The sequence below is a fragment of the Gadus macrocephalus genome, chromosome 21 (genome assembly GCF_031168955.1).
Source record: "Gadus macrocephalus chromosome 21, ASM3116895v1".
In the NCBI taxonomy this organism is placed as follows: domain Eukaryota; kingdom Metazoa; phylum Chordata; class Actinopteri; order Gadiformes; family Gadidae; genus Gadus; species Gadus macrocephalus.
Genome location: NC_082402.1, coordinates 7,645,744 through 7,666,742, shown reverse-complemented (window position 1 = coordinate 7,666,742; position 20,999 = coordinate 7,645,744). Strand labels below are relative to the sequence as shown.

The window sequence follows — 20,999 nt, the reverse complement described above, 5'->3', positions numbered from 1 at the left end:
ATATAATCCGTCCTGACTCTCATGTCTAAACCTTCAACTTTCTTATCCGAGATGAAAGTCACATTAAAAACATACAACTTCCTCGTAAGATAAGTTTGTTAATCACAGATGAGATATGTGGGTGTCACAGCAGAATAGCACATGAAAATAAAGTATTATAAGAAAAAATGTAAGGATCTGTTCGGGTGACCTGGTCATTGGTGACCAGTTTAGTAGGCAATAGTTGCTATTGTGGTCCAAGCTGGTCATTACCGTGGTGAACACATACATGGTCTCTGGACAGGAGGAGATATGTTAGAGGATGAAGAGAAATTAAAATAAATAGAAAACATAAAAGCAGAGGGACAAGACACAGAAGAGGCACAAGACGAAAAAATGGCCGGTCACATCCCGGAGGGGACGGTCGCTGAAAATAAACGGCATGGCCGATCTCCTCTATCGGTGAACCAGTGAAACTGAGTTGGGTTTTTCTATACAAGGCTCCCCCTGAAGCCTATTCGGGGAATGACGCAGCCAAAAACAAAACAGTTTGCCATTAGAAATAACCAGTGGAGGTCATCCCGGTGCGCGAGGTAATTAGCACACTGGGAACAAGACGAGACTGTGGAGGTCGACTGGACTAGAATTCATTGCTGCAATATATAAATTGATATTTTTTGGATCAGTTCTTCTCCTTCTTTCTAAATCCCTGAAGCTAGCTAGCAAAGCCCGAGGACGTGGCTCCCCCCCCCCCACAGTAGCAGCCTGCTGCCGCGACCAGCTTTGGGGACTTGTCAATTTCTCAGATGGACGAGCACTGCAGGCCGTAGGAGCTTTTATGCGCTATGTTTCATTATTTCTCCTTGTCCTCTTTCACCCTCCCTTTCTTTTTCTCTCCCTTTTTCTGCCTCTTTCTCTCTCTCCATCTCACCCTCATTCTATCTTCTCACTTTTTTTTCTATTTTCCATCTCCTAATCTCCTTCTCCCTCCCTCTCCTCGTCTTAATCTCTCTCTATCTGGCCGTTCTCTATTTCTATCTTTCCCTCTCTTTTCCTTTCTCTCGCTCTCTCTCCCCTTCTCTCCATCTCTTCAAGATCTCTCACACTTTCTCTCTCTCAACGTGAATGTCACTTTATATATTTTTCACTCTCGCTCTCTTTCAATATGTTTCTTTCTCTCCCATTTCTCTTCATTTCCCCGCACCCCAAGGTGTGCCTTTCTGGAGATACGATATAGATAGAGGGACAGACACTTAATGTGAGGAGAAGAGACACACAAACACATACACACCAAGAGGAAACGTCCGCTTTGCCCTTGTTGCTTTCACTCATCCGTCCATCTCATTTTTTTAATTAACTAAATCCGACAGCGGTTAAAAAACGTCTGGTTTTCCGTCAGTGTAGCATTTCATCAGGAGCGGGGTGGTGGCGCTGGCCAGCTTGTGTGACTCTGTGGTGGTGTTGGTGGCTGACGAACCCCACCGCGTGGACTGGATCTGATCCGAGGGGACGGGCGTACGGAGGGACGGGGACGTGACAAGAGAGACCGCAGCGGGGGATGGGGTGGGCGATGAGACAGGATGGGGATGATTATGAGGTTACATAGGGGACGGGGGGATGGGGGGAAGGGGGGGGGGGTGGTGGTCGGAAATGAAGACTGAGACGCCTCCGTCGAGTGTTGAATAGACGGGGGGGGGGGGGGAGAGAGGATTTGAAACAGAGCGGGGAGGAGAGGTGTTGTTAAGTGGCGATGGAGAGGAGAGGTGGGAGGATAATAGCGAAGGAGGAGGAGGAGAACACGGAAGAGGCACATGGAGGAGAGAGGTGAGGGAAGAGGCAGATCAAAATAGGGGAGAGAGGAGGAGAGGAGGAGGAGGAGATGCGAACAAGAGAGAGGAGAAGATGGCAGAGGAGGGCAGAAGATAAGAGGTGGAGGAGGAGATGAGGCAGGGGGACACGATAGGAGAGGCGAGCGGAGAGAGGGAGAGGAGCACAGAGTGTATATATAGGAGGCGAGGAGAAGAGAGGAACCGAGGAGGAGAGAAGATAGATTGTGTGCTTCCATCTCCCCCCATTGCCTTCATCAACCATCAGAGCAACAGACACAGGGAGGGCAGGGTAAGCAGGGGGCCATTTATCAAATTCAAACTACGGTTATTTCCTCGGAGGAGGGAGCGGCTATTGGGCCTTCTCTGGGGCAACTTACTGATCTGGAAAAACATGTTACACACCTGATCTTCCCGTGCATACACCAGAGTCATTATTCTGCGCAATTCAATTATTTCAACGCGGCGAGACAACATAATAGCGAGAAATCAGCGACAGAACAATGCAGCGATGGGGCGAGTGAGCAGGCGAGACATGATTAGGCAAGAGCATTTTCAACGTTTGCGTTGCAGCTTTCTATAAAGAACCCAAACCATTTCATTCAATATATTTCCCTGGGTTATAAAACACCACCACAGCACATACTTTATGCAATCATTTACATTCACACACTCAACCGAAAACACATGCAGATATCAATGTTTATGCCGACAACAGAGCGCACAAACAATTGCACAACGTCTGAATTAATCATTTCCCCAGCTGTCTGCCATGACCAGGGGTTGTGATTCTGTTTCGCAGTATTCAATCTCCCCTCATTTAGTTCTCTCAATTCCACCATACCAACAGCCAAAACCAACCAAACAATTCTGTGAGACATTATATGTTTCCACGATGGGTTTGTGTCCCCCCCCCCAACCACATTTGAATATCCCATTAATGTTGCATTTATTGTGCGTTTTATTCGATTTTTCTCTTCTTTCAGGTAAAAGCTGAGGAGGGCTGGAATAGTCCCTGAGGTAGGCAGACAGAGCTTATAATGGGGTGGGAATTGCTCAACTTAAGCCCAGATGGGTAGTGTGTATCTTGAACAGCACATTAAAAACAAATGGAGGGAATTACTGCCTCCTGATTGGTGGACAGGTCAGTTGCACATCCCTTCTCCAATACCAGACATACTGAAATAGGTCTCTAGACACTTGAATATTTCATCGCAGCCTACCAAAACAATGCCGTGAATTTCATTTAATTTCTTCACACGTATGACTCCCAAAAGGTAACGTATAAAAACCAGCTTAGAGGGAAAAAAGGTGGCGAAATAATTTGTCAAAATATAAAGATGGATCAAAGAGGCCGGAAAGCCACATATAAATTGAGCTGAAGCCCGCAAGAATAGGTGGATGGAGGGGGTAAGCCTGAGGAGGATAAGAGTGTGTATGTTTGTTTGTTTGTGTGTCTGAGTGTGTGTGTGTGTGTGTGTGTGTGTGTGTGTGTGTGTGTGTGTGTGTGTGTGTGTGTGTGTGTGTGTGTGTGTGTGTGTGTGTGTGTGTGTGTGTGTGTGTGTGTGTGTGTAGTGTATGTGTGTGTGTGTGTGTGTGTGTGTTAGAACATTACCCAGAGTGGTGGTGTAATGCAAGTGTTAAGACATGCAGATGTTTCATCAGATGTGTCTTGCAACAAACATTGAAAATTGCCATTGGGAAAAGTGAAGCCATTGTCGGATCCAGAAAGACTCAATTTCAATATTTGCAGACAAATAGAAAGAACTCAGGAAGAAATACACTGTACAAATTTTCACCTTAGAAAAGCACCACAATGCATTTTTTTCAAGGGGAGGATGCTATCATTTTAACACGGGTAACATGAGAGCAAACGATATGATTTTGATCATTACGGAAATGAAAGTGAGAGTTGCCGTAATTGCTTTTTTATTCTACCTTCCCGTATGTGGAGGTAGCGTACCCTTCTCACCCCATCGCATTTGCATGGAATCAGTTATCATTAAGTTAGCTATTATTAAACCTAGCATTAGTCTACCTCCTGCTCTCTTCACTTCTTCCTTTAACATTTTATTTTTGCTTTCTCATTCCTCCTCACAAATCCCCATTTCTCTTTAATCTCCTATCTGTGTCTCTCTCGCTGGCGCTCTCCCATTTCCGCCTTTCTGCTTTATAAAACAAACATGGTGGCGTGCAGGAACAGGATTTTTTTTATGTCATCCGTTCTCCTTCTTTGCCCTTCACTGGGTTCTTGTGGATGTGTGTTTATGCGAGTATAGCGTTGGCCTACTCCTTGGGTTCAGGGCAGACCTTGAGGTGTCACTTTCTCTGTCTGCAGAGATTAATTTACCCACAGAAGGCGGTTATCTCCCCTTTAGGGGCATGGGGGGAGGAGGGGAGAGAGAGAGGAGGAGGATGTTTTTTTGGGGACGGAATTATACAGGGAGAGGTTGGTCAGGTGGGAGATGAGAGAGAGGAGCCGAGAAGGGGAGGAGAGGAGAGGAGGAGAAGAGAGGGGAGGAGAGGAGAGGAGTGGAGGGGAGGAGAGGAGGAAGAGGGGAGGAGAGAGGAGAAGAGAAGAGAAGAGAAGAGAAGAGAAGAGAAGAGAAGAGAAGAGAGGAGTGGGGAGAAGAGGAGAGGAGAGGAGAACATCACAGGAAAGGGATGAGAAGAAAGTTAGAATGGAAGAGAAGGAACGAGAAAGAGACCGGGAAAGAAAAGTCTAAAATAGGGCAGGAAAGTGCAGAGGCTTTGACTGACTCTCAAGCTAATACTTTAACATATGTGAACATAAATACTTGTGAACATAAATAAAACACACACGCACACAGAGGCATTTTCCCAACAGGGAAAGCTAGATGATCCGGCAGTGTAGAGAGAGAAATAGATAGAAAGAGAGAAAAAGAGAGAGAGAGAGTGAGAGCCAAAGCATTTCTCACTGTAACTGACATAACGGTTTCTGAGTACATCAGCGATAGTTCAATCATGTCCCAGTAGCTTTCACAATACTCTCCCTGTCTGTGCAGATACAACAAACCTCTGATAGCGTAGCGATAACTGTCCATCTCACTATATCTTAACAACAGATAACAGCAGCCATGTTGAAAGTGGCTGCTGTTATCCTTATGGAGCTGCAATGTTTTGGCACTGTGTTCTTTAATTTAGAACCAACTGTCAAGACTATTGTGACACCGTAGCAATGGTGCGGGCATGAATGCATCCTGACAACACGCAGACCGAAGTGACAAATTATTAATTTTCTATTATGAATTGCATGTTCCTAGAGCATTCTGTTACTCGAGAGTTGAAATACTTATGGTGACGTTTTCATGCTTCATGATTTTCGATCAGAGACCGCCTCCGACACATTGTTATGCGCGTGTGTGTGTGTGTGTGTGTGTGTGTGTGTGTGTGTGTGTGTGTGTGTGTGTGTGTGTGTGACAAAAGACTCATTCCTTTGGTAATCCAACAAGTCAAACATTTTTCCTTTTCATTTAGACATACAAATGATAAAGTTTAGTGAATGATGATTTACATATTGGTTTGCAAGGTAATTTTTTTTTCCCTCACCTGTCTGTACTTGTCTCTTTCTGTGTTGTCTTTATAACTTTATTATTATTTTTTCTTATTAATTAAAAAAAGGACAATCTAGCAATTCTAAAGGTTATGACATGGGATTTTTTCTGCCTCGTGTTTTCACAATAGAAGTAATATTTATTACAATCAATTCCTTTATTCCATTAGCTCTACATCAGTTTGATTCTCCTATCTTGAACCACCCTCCAGGGCCCTCCCCGGCCTCTCTGTCGTTGATCGGTGTCCACTAATTGTATGTTTAACGTATCAGAGACGCCTCCCAGTGACACAGAATGGCAATCGTCCCAAGCCGCTTTCCAAAATGTCTCCCAACGTCGGCTCCTTTAAAAAGGAAGCGGGAACATTTAACGTCCTCAGTGTTTTTCTTTTGTCTCCGGGGCCCGTGGCGCTGGTGTGGTGCCATGACGGTAGTGACGGTCTGAAGTGAGTATTAATGTCATTTATAGTCCGTTCTGCCAGCGCCCCCAATGATTAAACTGTAGAAGCCATATGGTAACCTGTAATTTCACCCACGCTCAGATCACCGGGCGCCTCTGACAGATAATTGTACGGTGTAAATTTGTTGTGTGTGTACGTGTGTATGTGTGTATGTTTTTTTGTGTGTGTGTGTGTTTGCACGTCAAAGTGTGTGTGTGTATGTCAGTGTGTGTGTGTATGTGTACGTCTGAGAGTGTCTGAGTGTGTGTGTGGGGGGTCAGCTACAGTCAGGGTGTGTGGCCCTCGGCCCTTCCTGCCCCTCCAAGCTGACAGGAGGAAAACACAGCCTCTCACGTGGGAGGCAGCAGGTTGTCATGGGAGATGCAATATGCATTAGTCACAATCCAATCTGTCTCAAGTGGAACTCTGTGTCAGAGTGTGTGTGTTTGTGTGTTTGTGTGTGTGTCTGTGTATGCTTTTTGTGTGTTTGAGTAGTTTCTGTGTTTGTTGTGTGTACATGACATTTGTCTTTGAGTGCATGTGTGTGTGCGTGTGTGCGTGTGTGCGTGTTTGTGTCTGTCTGTCTCTCTGTCTGTTTGTGTGTATTTGTGTCTGCCTGGGTCTCATACTTTGTGTGTGTATATCTGTGTGGGTGTGTGGGTGTATGTATATGTGTGTTTGTTTGTAGGTGAGTGTGTGTGTGTGTGTGTGTGTGTGTGTGTGTGTGTGTGTGTGTGTGTGTGTGTGTGTGTGTGTGTGTGTGTGTGTGTGTGTGTGTGTGTGTGTGTGTGTGTGTGTCTGTCTGTCTGTTTGTCTTGGTGTCCGCCTGGGTCTCATACTATGTTAGACTGTGTGTGTGTGTGTGTGTGCGTGCGTGCGTGCGTTGTACGTGCGTGCGTGCGTGCGTGCGTGTGTGTGTGTGTGTGCTTTGATACGGGAGATAGGCAGAAAGGGGAGAGTCTCTCTGGGATCGCTCAGTGTTGAGTAGCCTCTCTCACCCACACACACTGCCACACACACACCCACACACACACACACTGCCACACACACACCCCCACCCACACACACTTCATTACAGGGCCTATTTACCTGATTAACTGCTACTTTATCTCACCCCACCACAGCACCACCAGCACTGTTGTTTGTCACACGCACCACCCAAGTCACGTGCACATTGCTGAACACACACACACACACACACACACACACACACACACACACACACACACACACACACACACACACACACACACACACACACACACACACACACACACACACACACACACACACACACACACCAAAACAAACAACCAAACAAGACCATCATTTACGCGTACGCCAACTGCTTATCTTTACCGCCGTCTCCTCCACTATCAGATGTCGGATCGGGACCATAATCTATCGACTGGGAGGAACGAAGGCTTTTGCTGACTGCTGAGCAAACCACGAGCACGACGCTGACCCCACCCGACACGAGTCCGCCCGAGGGCGGCACCTTTCTGGTCCACAGGGTCGGCAGTCGTGGGGGCGAGTGAAGGGTTAGGCAGGGGTTAGGGCGGGGCTTTCATATCTGCAGCATACCTGAAGGCGAAGTTTGAGAAAGGTGTCCTAGCTGTCAACCTGCTCATTGATGCGTATCTGAATTCACTGTTGGATGAGGGCTCAAAGGACTCAGCGGTCGTCGTCAGTTGGACAGGAAACGTGACCGATTCTCAGAGACTTCAGAGCAAAGGAGATGTGAACTGAAAGGCGTCCTGTGGTTGCCTTTCTTCTCTTGGGAGGAACCTTCAACGGGTTGACTGGGTTTCTTAGAGTGTGACGTGTTATTCAAAGCAGAAATGAGCGCCTAAAGGAGTCTCTGAAAGAATCACGCACGCAAACCTGAGCGGTGAAGTGAAGCAGGGCAGCCTCATCGCCCGCTGTGTGTGTCTGTCTCTGGGATAATCAGAGACCCCAGCCTTAGACCCCCCCTGCACTCCACATGGAGTCATCCAACACGTTGACCTGACTCAGCCTAATTATGATCAGTCTTACAGCTCGGAAAACAGGGGGAGGGGGGGAGGGGGGGGTGGGGAGAGAGAGCATCTCCAGTCTAACAAACACAATTTTTAAAAAGAAGAAGAAACTGGTCTTTCAGTTTACCCAACCAAACAACACGATGAAAAACTCATCAGTGCTACCGAGGAAAACCAATAGTGTACATAAAAATATAAATATATATGCAAATGAGGCAATTGTGCTATGGACCATAGCTATCTCCATGTACATTGCTTCGGTATAATACAAACAGTGCACATTGCGGGAGGAAGGGGGGACGAGGGAGGGGGGGACGGCTGGGGGGGGGACGGACGACAGCTACTCCTAGTGGCCAGCTACCCCATGTGCGACAGATACACGGTGGCATCTGGACTGCGGGCTGGCCCATTTGGATTCAGATCACAGGCTGATGAGTTGGGCAGCGTTGTGCTCTTGGTCACGACCCAGCTAAGAAGTGTCTGTCGGTAGCAAAACCCCTATGACCTCGCTCCCCCTAACCGCTGGATCGCTCTGGCAGGGCAACACACACACACACACACACACACCAAACGCACCGGCACATGATCAAGACTGAATACCTGGATATTGTCAACCCGCATATAATATTAGAAAGCAGAGTTCACGGGCGTGCAAACGCACACATGAATCCCTACTGACAAACACAAAACTTAAACACACTCACACACACACACACACGCACAGAGGCACAGGCATCCATACACACACACTCACTCAAACCCAATGACACACTCAGTCTCACTCACACTCACACACACATGCACACACACCCAAACGCCAACAGATCTAGGGCGTCTGGAACCCGCTGTCACAAGGCTGGCACCCTGCGGACTCGACATGTGTGTGTGTGTGTGTGTGTGTGTGTGTGTGTTTGTGTGTGTGTAGAGCAGATCTCTGATCACAGCCTCAGACAGCACCCTTGGGGGATGGGGTTTGAATATGACATGTTGCCACAGAGAAGAGGGAGGTGGGAGGAGGAACAGGTGGTGGGGGAGAAATAGAGAGATAGCAGTAAAGAGAGAGGGGGTTGGCGTGAGAAAATAGATAGATAGATAGGGAGAAGAGAGGATGCAGTGATATGAAGAAAAGAAGTGAGGCGACTAAAGTGAGAGAGAGAAACAAAAAGAGAGAGAGAGGGGGAGTGTGAGAGAAAGGAGAAGGGTAAAGAGAGAGATAAAGCTATGAAGGGACAAATATACAGAGAGGGAAATGGAATGATATGGAAGAAGGAGAGGGATGAGGTAGAGGACAGAGAGAAATAAATTGAGAGAACGAAGCAATGAATAGAAAACGAGAGGAACGAATAAAGCGAAGGAGAGAATAAGAAAGGGGGAGATAAGAATGAGAGAGAAAGAAAGAAAGATAGATGTACAGACAGATGTTCTCAATGATCCAGAGAAAGAGACGGGGAGAGAGGGAGAGAGAGAGAACAATACAAAAGTAAGAAAATAAGTTGCTGAAAGAAAGCGGGTGAGGAGTCGCTCAGAGAGAGAGAGAGAGAGAGAGAGAGAGAGAGAGAGAGAGAGAGAGAGAGAGAGAGAGAGAGAGAGAGAGAGAGAGAGAGAGAGAGAGAGAGAGAGAGAGAGAGAGAGAGAGAGAGAGAGAGAGAGAGAGAGTTATTCTTGTGGTTCTATATCTGGATCCAGGTACAGACAAAGCGGAACCGCCAGAAGAGGATGTCGTGGTGTCTGTCAGTTGCATGGTGTCGGAGTTCCAAAACAGTCTTAAATATGTCTCAATGCCTCAGAGTACTTTTTAAGCAGACAGACAAAAAACATAACCACAGCAATGCAAATTGGAGAGGAGAAGCCCACACTGCCAACAACTATTAATATAATATTTATCAAAGATCACAAAAGGGATTTAAAAAGAGAATAATATGCAATAATCACTTTTTACAATTAAATTGTAAAATACTTGCCAGGTTTATTTTTTTTTTGCTATTGACAGCAAAGCTTTTTACATTATGATTATTAATTATACATTATACACACATTATACATTATTAATTTTGATTCATTAGTAATAAAGATGCTCCCAGAGAACAAAGACACACACACACACATACATCTCACAGTTTTCCCACTCTCAAACCCCCATGAGCCACGTTTTAAACTGAGCCATATCCGCTTGGGCGCCAAACATTTATATATATATATGGACACGACATGTGTGTGTGTGACAGTAGATCATATATATATATATATATATATATATATATATATACATTTCCTTTAAGAGCAGTACAAAGGCTCCCAAACGGCGGGGTTCTGCGTGTTTTGATCTCTGATCTATCAGCTCAACTGCACAGGCCAATTATCTGTCATCATCGCCATCATCTCTCTATTTCTCTCTGTCTGTCTCTCTCTCATTCTCTCTTCCTCTCCCCTCCTCTTTCTCACTCTCTCTATTGTACTCAACGGTGCGCTGGATCAATAGCAGGCACCATACATGTGACCATACATCTCACCATGATCATCAGAGACTCACACGGGGCTCTTCGAGGACCAGGGGAGGGCCACATAAGTGTGCTCCCAGGTATTAATGGAAGATCTTGTTCCATGGGCCATATATACCAATTTATACCACAAAGACACACACATGCACGAACAGACACACGCATGCACGAATGCACAGACACACACACACATGCATGTGAGCATGCAGGCACACACAAACGCACCCACATGCACACACACACACGCGCACAAACATATATAGACACACAAACCCACACACCCACACACACAACAACCTTAACCACAAACGGTTTCAGGGTCACACGGAATTGCAGGGATGAGCACAAACGCTTTTGTAACATTTGAATGTAAGTAGCTGCTGGTTCTGTCGCACTTGAAGCCTACAAGGGCTTGATTCTACCACATTAATGCAAAACAGATTCATTAAAAAAGATGTTTGGCCATTGTGTAACGTAGATATGAGCTCAAGCACCATATTGCTGCTTTTTAATGTTTTAGAATGTGTTCAATGTCCCTTGGTGTCCTTTTGTAATGTGCTTTTGAGTTTATATATACAGTATAGCAACTGAAGCAAAAAGCTATTCTCCATCTAGTGTGGCCGATACAGTCGCATTGTTTTGTATTCGATTTAAATGGATGCATGAGAGCCCATTTGTATACAGAGTACTACCGTTCAAGAGAAAGCGAAGAAATAACAAGAGAACGCGTGAGTCACTAGGTGGGGGTGACCTGTGGTCCGATGCACGACGGGACCGAGCGGGGTCACCGCCAACCTCATCACTGACAGACGGAGAGGAGCCTCCGCACCTTGAGTCTTGTCGGCGGAGCGGCGCCACCAGAGGTGGGCGGCGTTAGTGGGCATGTCACTGTGGGCGGGGCGTGCACGTGGGTCCGTGCGTGTGTCCCCTATCCTGTGGGTGCGGAAGGTCAGCGAGCTGCAGGCGTTCCGTGAGAGCGAGCGCGGGAACATTCTCGCCCTGTGTGCAGCGGTGCCTCCCCTACACCGCCACCCTTCTGCTTTTGTACTTTCTATTTGTTTTTTCCCCATTTTTCGGTGTGACTTATAAATTCTGTGGCCGTGGCCGGCTCCGGGAATAGAACCGGCGGAGGGAGGGGGAACTCAGGCGGACAGGGGAGGATAACTAGGCTCCTTCTTCCGCGACCGCTCTGGACATGTGGGAGAAAGATTATCTCCCCTGTCAGCTTTCTGGGATGCAGGGTGAAATGGACCGGCGCACCGATTGGCTTGGATTTCCTTTCAATTGCACGCATAAACACACACGGACAAAAGAAAGACAGACAGAACGGGAGAAGGAGAGAAAGAAGAACACAGGCCAAGAGACAGCAGCCAGACAGAGAGAAGACAGACAGACAGGAAGGAAGGAATGAAGGATCCTTCTTTATTTCCTTCCTTTCTTCTTTCAGAGACATACAGACAGACAGACAAACAGATAGAGAGACAGACAGATAGATAGATCGACAATTATTACTAGCATGTTAGTGGCTCCTTCTTGACAAAGAAAGACCTTGTTAGGCTTCCTTAACACACCAACATCCTGTTAACGAGTTCATTATGCCCTGCCAGCGCAATTCAGTCTGGTGTTTCTGGTCTCGAGGAAGCCTGTGTGTACTCCTTCTCAGCTGTTTTCATTGTTTTTTCCACACACCATAAAGTCCTATGGAAGTACTTAAAGATCCCCTCTGAACCCCGGGAATCTATGTAAACAAAACAAAACAAACAATCTCTGCCAAACAAGCGCCTGCTAATACATAGCGTTACAGCGCAGGGTGTCCCTATCTCTTTCGTCTCATGAATAATGAATGCGGTAAAGCTCTTAAAACCCAGACAAGGAGAACCCATTTCCCCCCCCAGTAGACATGTTCAATTTCAGTCCAGAACTTTCTTCAAGAGAAATAAAACCGAAAAAAAAATAAAGGTTCACAGTCCGCTGTTCAAAGCCAGTCGGCACACAAGCAAAATCCTGTTAAATCTTTCAGTACATCTGCCGTAAATACAGCGGAGAAAATGTTGCCAGTCACACTAGCTTTACTCCCAGTCCACTTGTTTTGAAGAAACGAGTGTTGCGAGAGATTTGCTTATTATTTTGGTAAGATGCTCCAGAAACATCTTTACAAAAAATGAATTCTAGTGTGATCTTGCAACGACTCCGCCATTCAAGGTAGGCATACAAATGGCCTCCTTGGAATGATTCTTCTTTTTAAAATGTATTATCAGCCATGGCCGACAAAAGTGGAATGTCACCCCAAAACCAAAATGGCCCCCTTCCCAGCTGAGCCCAACAACAACACGAGCACCACTTCAAAGAAAAAACCTTCAAAAGAATCCTTCGGCACCAAATCAATCTACCTCACTCTGTGGCGACAGCTCCCCTAATGGAAGTTTCTTTTCTCATCGACTCATCGCACACAAGACAACAACCGATCGAGAAAGCACGAACACAACCAGCAACCCGTGACTCCCCCCTACCCCACCCCTGCACCCCCGCACCCCCCCGGGTCTTACCCCGTTCGCAGGTGCTGGCCCAGAAGCCAGTGGCGGTGCAGTCGCAGACGTAGCGGTTCCACCCCTCCTTGCAGGCGCCTTGGTTCTTGCAGGGCTTGGCGTCGCACTGCTTGGCGGCCATCTTGCTGCAGGAGGGCCGGATGCCCGTCATGTTCTGCGACTGAGCGATCTGACGCACGTCCTTGCTGCGGCCGTCGATGAAGAGGTCGCGCACGCAGCCCACGTAGCCGTAGTTGAGCATGGCCGTCCAGAGCTCGGTGGGGCGCACCAGGCCGGGCCGGCTGTCGGGGAGACCCCCAAGGTACAGGTCCCCCTCCAGGTCCAGGATCTCGTTCTCTCCGTTGGCCGTGAAGGGCGTGCGGCGGCTGTTCACCGAGATGATGCCTGGAGAGTGGAGGGGGGGGGGGGGGGGGGGGCGATACGAGAGGGTTTGAGATGACATAAGAGGAGGTGGTGTACCGTACGGGTCCCCAGGTGGGACGTTTGCGCGACCAAGCGGGGGGTACAGGACTAGTTGAAAAATAATAACAACTCGGACAAATATACCGGAAATATACAGAAATGATGCTTGTGTATAGTCAATCGGAGTACATAGTGTAGGAGTCGACAATGAAGGAGTAAACATTATCCACAGGAGAACATGATGAAGTATTTGGCCAAATAGAAGAGTTAGTCAAAATGATGTTGCGGAACTGAGTCATAGAATCACATGCGTGGATGTTTAGTTTGGAACACTACTATCAGCACAATATTACTAACAGGAATGTGGGTGGGTCAACCTGCTGGAAGGCTAACCGTGTAGGCCCTAATACGCCTCGTAGCGACCCCATGTTTGTCCTATGCTACATGCACATGCCTCTCTTTCAACCCCTCTAATGTCTGTCCTCACTGTGCTGTCAATGAAGGCACAACAAGTCGGTTAAACATCACAAAATTGGGATGAAAGCTTATGATCGAAAACGTGTTAAAAAAGCACTCGGCATGCATCATGAGGAAAATCGCTACCACATATTTTTTCTATTGACGCAGAGCCAACAATTAATGTTACGGCCAACGTTTATGGTGATGCATAAATGTAAAAGGTTGCCCCTGTGTATTGCGTTGGATTTATTATACAATGTGGAAAGCGTTGATGGATGCAGTCTGTATGCGCACTGTAGTACGTGTATGATTCATTATTATTTGGCAACTAATTAGTTCCTTGTAAAATTTGAAACTCAATGCCAAGCACACTGGCCAACTGTAACTTTTATTCAAGGACATAGTTGGTGACACAGTGGAAACACCGTGTAGCAGCCTGATCAAATAGTAATATATTCCATCATTTGAAGGTAATGCACTTTATTTAAGGAAATCAAGGTCACAGATCAGCAGAATGCTGTTGCACATATTGCGTAAAGATGAATGACGCTGTATGCCTTTTAAAATGTAACTGACTGGATTGAGTCATTAATGCCCATTTTCACATCTCATTAGGACTTGTAAAATGGGGGACTTTCGTTGAACATGATGAATAATAAATGGTACAATAATTGGACATTCTAGATTTTATAATCTGCCTAAATACCATGTTAATGTCAAACAGTGTACTGTGTCTATATATATATATATATATATATATATATATATATATATATATATATATATATATATATATATATATATATATATATATATATATATATATATATATATATGTATCAAAGGATAATCATGATATAAAACATAAATTAAAACCCTTATGAAGGGACACACCATTGAAATCCAAACTGTGTCTTAATTTAATTTGGATACCAATGCTGCAAAACATTTTCCTTGATTTTTTAGCGCAAAAATCAGAGTAATAATAATGTGCTTATTTCATTAGTATGACTGTCACATGTATACCTTGCATCTCCGCGAAGTGTAGGTCGGATTAATGGAAGTAACTGAGACAAGGTGAGCTCTCTCTCTCTCTCTCTCTCTCTCTCTCTCTCTCTCTCTCTCTCTCCTCTCTCTCTCTCTCTCTCTCTCTCTCTCTCTCTCTCTCTCTCTCTCCTCTCTGCTCTCTCTCTCTCCTCTCTCTCCTCTCTCTCTCTCTCTCCTCTCTCTCTCTCTCTCTCTCTCCGCGACCCAAATTTAGCTTGTCTGAACCCGGGTGTAAGGTGAGCCGTCACATCTCTACCTGCCTCTGAGACAGTCCCAGAGGGATCCCGGGGAGAGGGAGCTCCAGCACGCTGACAGCCAAGACAAGACTGAGCCTTAATTCACTTGAAAGCCCCTCATTACGGCCTCAATCTCTAGCCACGAGCTCCATCATGTCTCTTCTTAACCAGGGTTCATATATCTGTCTCTCGCCCCCACCCCCCCCCCCCCCCCCACCTCCAAACTTCTTCCTCTTCTTCTGCTACTTCTTCATCTCCTGTGGGAAAAAAAAACCAATTTCTGGTCCTCGACTATCACCCTCTTGGATAGTGACGGTGATTAATCAGGCCAGCACAGCCGGCCGACAGACTGCTAAATTGGCTGCCCTAACCTGATATATAACACAACAACCACGTAGCGCCCAGCGAGCCAACAAACCGCCAGCCCTCTCCCACATCCCTGTACAATATGGCGGTGATTGTGTTTTCGTTTGATTTGGTCTCTATCCTGTATCTTTTTTTCTTTTGTACTTTTCCATAGCCTCGGGCCCCTGAAGTCCTAACCTCTCTTTCAAATACAATCTCCCCGTTACAGTAACGTTGTGTTCCGGGTCGAAGAGTGTTTGAGTCGGAGACCACGAAAAAAGAAAACGGGTTTGGGGTGAGGGGGGGGGGGCTTGGGAGTCTGTAGCTATTAAACAAGAAGAATGGATTTTTCTTTTTTTTAAGATAAATCATTGCGGAAATTGCTCTGTGGAGAGCATTTCTGGTATCGCTCTGTGTCAGAGATAAGGGCGGAGAAATAACTCCTCCAGGACTTGATTGTAAATATTTATAGTCGCGCTCAAATTGTTTTGCATTCTTAACAGTCCCAATCGCTATCTGCACCATTGCATTTGGGTAGGCGAGAAATGGTATTGTTTAGAAGAATTCCACCATATTTTTGGTTTAATTATTGCAAAATCACGGAATAAACCAAAATTAAAATAATTGGCCTTAAAATGTTAATGCCTGTCTTTGTGTGAGCCAAAGTTAAATCCTGTGTGTGATCACAAACTCAAGTCATTGACAAAGAACAAATGGCATCTATTTGACCTGATGTATTGGTTAGAGTTGGTTTTCAAGGAAGCAGAATTTCCTTGCAGTAGACTTGACTAATCACTGACTTGGGAAGCCAAACCATTGTTAGAAATGCATGACAAATCAAAGTTCACATCTGAAGATGAGGCCAGAGATGACAGGAGGGAACGAAAGCCGTACATTAGCACAAAAAGTGCACATACGTTAAATCATTTAAAAAAAATAAATACATCGATGTTCAGAATATAAATAAATAGCAATAAAACCCTGTAAGATGAAACGGCCTCAAGTGACCCTGACATGGCTAGAAATACAGCTAAGATAATATTTGAATAATACTTATTCAAATATTATACTTATAATACAAAATCAATTATAAAATGTCTCTATACTTTATAAAGCAAAATGAAGCTCAATGACATGTTGCTGATACGTAATCTACTCGTATCCTTTCACCTCCTCCATCCCTGACTCTCCAACCTCCATCGATCCATTCATCAATCCATCCCTCCTCTTCCTCCCTCCATCCTTCATCCCTCCCTCCATCATCCAGCCATTCCTCCCTCCCTCCCATTCCTCCCTCCCTCCCACCCTCCTTCCGTCACTCCTCCCACCCATCCTTCATCCCTCCATCATCCAGCCATTCCTCCCTCCCTCCCTCCCTCCCTCCCTCCCTCCCTCCCTCCCACCATCCTTCCGTCCCTCAATCATCCCTCCTTCATCCATCCTGACCCCTCACCTGAGCGCCCGTCCCTCTGGATGTCCACGTGAGGTACCAGGCCCCGTCGTTGACCTTGGCCACGGTGGCCTTCACCTTGATGGTCCCTGAGCCCATGTCCAGCAGCAGGTACAGCCCCCCGTCCAGCAGCTCCACCGCGAAGAAATCCACCTTGTTGTTGTTCTTCTGGCCCTTGGCGGCGGCGGCGGCGGCAGCGGCGGGCGTGGCGTCTCCGCCCCGGCGATCCTGAGGCTTCCCGTGGGTGAACAGGATGAGCCCGTTGGGCTCGGAGGTGCGGAAGTCGAAGGAGATGGAGCCCACCCGCTTGGTGTTCCACTTGGGCAGGCCAGGTACGACTCGGGCGTCTCGAAGTTGATGGGGTCCAGGGTGGGCACGTTCTCGCAGCGGAACACCACGTCGCCCTGGAGCTTCATCTTGGGGTCCACGATGCGCGCCAGGCGGGACAGCTCCAGGCGGATGTCGTTGTTCTTGTACACCACCTGGGGAGGGGGAGAGAGGACGGAGGTGCGGGGGCTCGGTCAGACACAACGACTTTAAGACAGAGCTCAGACACTTCCAAGAAGGAGATATTGGTTCAGGGCGGCTGTTTTCTGTTACCGATTCTGCGAAAGACAACTCTCTCGAACGTTGGTCTTCATACGATACGATACGATACGATATAACTTTATTAATCCCCCGTAGGAGAAATTTGTTTGTTGCAGCAGCAGTGGAAGGACACAGGACAAAATAACAATGTAATAAATACAATAAATAAATAAATACAAAGTGCTAATGCATAAGGAGACGCTTATAGTTAATAGGGACAAAAACAAGACAAACAGAAACAACATCAAGATGGGTGATGCATATACACATATATACGCATACCTAAACACACACACACATGCATATGCAAACACATAGACATACACAAACACAATCATCATCGGGCACTGTTGAACAGCCTAATGGCTACCGGCACAAAGGAGCACCCTGAAGCGCTCCGTCTTGCACCTGGGAACATGAACCTGTGGCTGAAGGTGCTCCCCATCTGCCACAGCTCAGCATGGAGGGGATGGGAGGGGTTGCCCATGATGGACTTGAATTTGTCCCTCATCCTCCTCTCCACCACCACCTCCAGACTGTCCAGCTCAAGTCCCACAACAGAGCTGGCTTTCCTAACCAGCTTGTTGAGTCTGTTTGACTCCCCAGCCTTGATGCCTCCTCCCCAGCACGCCCCAGCAAAGAACAGCGTGCTGGCTACCACAGACAGATAAAATGTCCTTAGCAGCCTGCCACACACGTCAAACGACCTGAGCCTCTGAGGAAGAAGAGTCTGCTCTGACTCTTCCGGTAGAGGGCCTCTGTGTTGTCAGACCAGTCCAGTTTATTGTTGATGTGTACTCCAAGGAACTTATACGAATCCACCGTCTCAATTTCAACCCCCTGGATGGTAATAGGGGTTGGGGGCTTCCTCTTCCGGCGGAAGTCCACCACCAGCTCCTTGGTCTTGCCGATGTTGAGTTGGAGGTGGTTCTCCTCAGACCATCTGACGAAGTCCTCCACCCACACCTCTGTACTCGTCCTCCCCTGTCCTCACTGATGCAGCCCACGATGGAGGAGTCATCTGAGAATTTCTGGAGATGGCAGGTTCCAGAGTTGAAGCTGAAGTCAGAGGTGTAGATGGTAAAGAGGAAGGGTGAAAGTACTGTTCCTTGGGGTGCGCCAGTGTTGCTCATCAACACATCTGACAGGCTGCTCTGCAGCCGCACGTACTGTGGCCTGCTGGAAAGGTAGTCACCAATCCAGGCCACCATGTCAGGGTGTGTACCTGCATTGCTGAGAGCTTCTTCTCAAGCAGGGGAGGCTGGATGGTATTAAACGCACTGGAGAAGTCGAAGACATGACTCTCACTGAGCTCCCCGGCTTCTCCAGGTGTGAGTAAGCCCTGTGCAGCAGGTAAATGATGGCGTCGTCCACGCTGAGTTGGGCCTGGTACGCGAACTGCAGTGGGTCCATGGAGTCACACACCTGGGGCCTGAGGTGCTGTAGGACCAGTCTTTCGAAGGTCTTCATGATGTGTGAGATCAGCACACTGGCCTGTAGTCATTGGGAGAGCTAGGACGAGCTATCTTAGGCACCGGAACAATGCAGGAGGTCTTCCACAACTGGGGCACCTTCTTTAGCCTCAGGAGAGGTTGAAGAGGTGTTGGAACACTCCAGCAAGCTGTCCGGCACACGCTTTAAGCACCTTGGGATTGATGTTGTCCGGACCCATTGCCTTATACCTCTGGAGCTTAGATAGCTCCTGCCTCACCTGGCCTGATGTAATGACAAGACTGGTAGCAAGGGGGAGTGGAGGGGGAAAGGGAGGGGAGGTGACTGGGTTGGGGGTAGGGGAGGTGAAGGAGGGGGGCACAGACTGACTCGCTGAGCTCACTGGGGCAGGGGTTGAGTCGAACCTATTGAAGAATAGGTTCAGCTCATTAGCACGTTCGTGCCCGCCCCCCACAGCTGGACCTGGCAGTCTGTGTCCGTAATCTGCTTCATCCCATCCCACACCTCCTTGGCACTGTTCATTTCCAGCTTGCCCTCCAGCCTCTCCTTATAGCGGTTTTTGGCCGCCCTTAGTTCCCTTCTCAGCTCCTTCTGAACTGATTTTACCCCCTCTCTGTCTCCTGCCATGAAAGCCCTCTTCTTCCTGTTAAGTAGGATTTTAATGTTCTTATTAATCCAGGGTTTGTTGTTAGGAAAACAGCGGACCTTCTTGATGGGTACAACGCTGTCCTCACAGAACCTGATGTAATCCGTAATGCCAATGGGAGAGTCCCTCAATGTCCTCTGCGTGGTCTTCCTGGAACAGATCCCAGTCTGTTCTCTGGAAGCAGTCCTGCAGGGCCTCCTCAGCCTCTCTAGACACACCTTCACAGTCCTGGTGGTAGCCGGCTGCTTGTTTATAACAGGCTTGTACACAGGTGTAAGGTGTATCAAGTTGTGGTCAGACTGGCCGAGGGGTGGGAGGGGAGAGGAGCTGTATGCCTCCCTCACATTGGCATAAAGACAGTCCAGAATTTTATTTCCTCTGGTTTTACATTTCACATACTGTGTGAAGCTGGTCAGAGTTTTGGAGAGAGAGACATGATTGAAGTCTCCGTTGATTATCATGAGCGCTGTGGGGTGCCGAGTCTGTAATCTCGCGACGGTAGAGTGGATGACGTCACAGGCGCGCGCTGCCACTGCGGACGGTGGTACATACACAACAACAACGATGACGTGAGAGAACTCCCGAGGCAGATAGTATGGCCTCAATCCCACAGCTAACAGTTCGATATCTGGAGTACAGATGCTCTCCTTCACGGTAACATGTCCGGGGTTACACCATTTTGTGTTCACAAAGACGGCTAGACCCCCTCCTTTCTTCTTTCCGCTCAGTCGTCCCCTGTCCACTCTCGCTAGCGTGAAGCCAGCCAACTCGATAGCACAGTCCGGTATATTCCTATGTAGCCATGTCTCCGTGAAGCACAACAAACTACACTCCCGGTACACACACTGACCGCTCGCCAAGGCTGTTAGTTCGTCTGTTTTGTTGGCCAACGATCTCACGTTCCCCATCACGATAGATGGAAGGCAAGGTTTAAATCTCCTGTGCGTCTCCCGTCTCAACCTTGCCTTCGTTCCGGCTCTCGTTTCCCCTCCGGTGTCTCCTAAGCTCCGCAGGTATGCCCGCGGGTGGGGCTCCAACGGCCCCGGCCGTTGGTCCCGGCCGGTACATCAGCAGCCCTTCCCTCGTATGGGTAATCATTGTTTGGTCCACGAGTATCACAAATTACACTAAAAACTACACTAACACTAACTTAAACTAATGATCAAATGTGTTTAAAAGATTAAAGGCACCTTCCAGCGAATATCAGAAAGATGTCAAGTTGAAATAATAGTAGCAATTAGAAGAAAAAATAAGTAGGAACTGCAAGAGCTACTGCAACAGGCAGCCACCCTCGACGGCGCCATGGCAACCTACTGGGAACCAATACTTTATCATCAAACCCTGTGGATTCATCGAAGGTGACAGACTGAATGGCTGGGGTATCTTGCTCAAGGACGGCTACAGAAAGACTGTACACTTTAAGGTTCAAACCTACAACCTCATGGCCGGGACTATAACTATCAACATAAATACACGCACATGAATACACAAAT

General features: G+C 47.3%; 1 protein-coding gene across 1 annotated transcript in view; it reads right to left on the bottom strand.

Moving 5' to 3' along the window:
• Positions 1-20,999, bottom strand: part of nrxn3b (neurexin 3b) — a 108,544-nt gene that overhangs the window by 18,689 nt on the left and 68,856 nt on the right. The window contains 4 exon segments of the mRNA XM_060042314.1: positions 12,882-13,265; positions 16,824-16,854; positions 16,857-17,152; positions 17,155-17,302. Of these exon segments, the coding sequence (XP_059898297.1) occupies positions 12,882-13,265; positions 16,824-16,854; positions 16,857-17,152; positions 17,155-17,302 (859 nt within the window).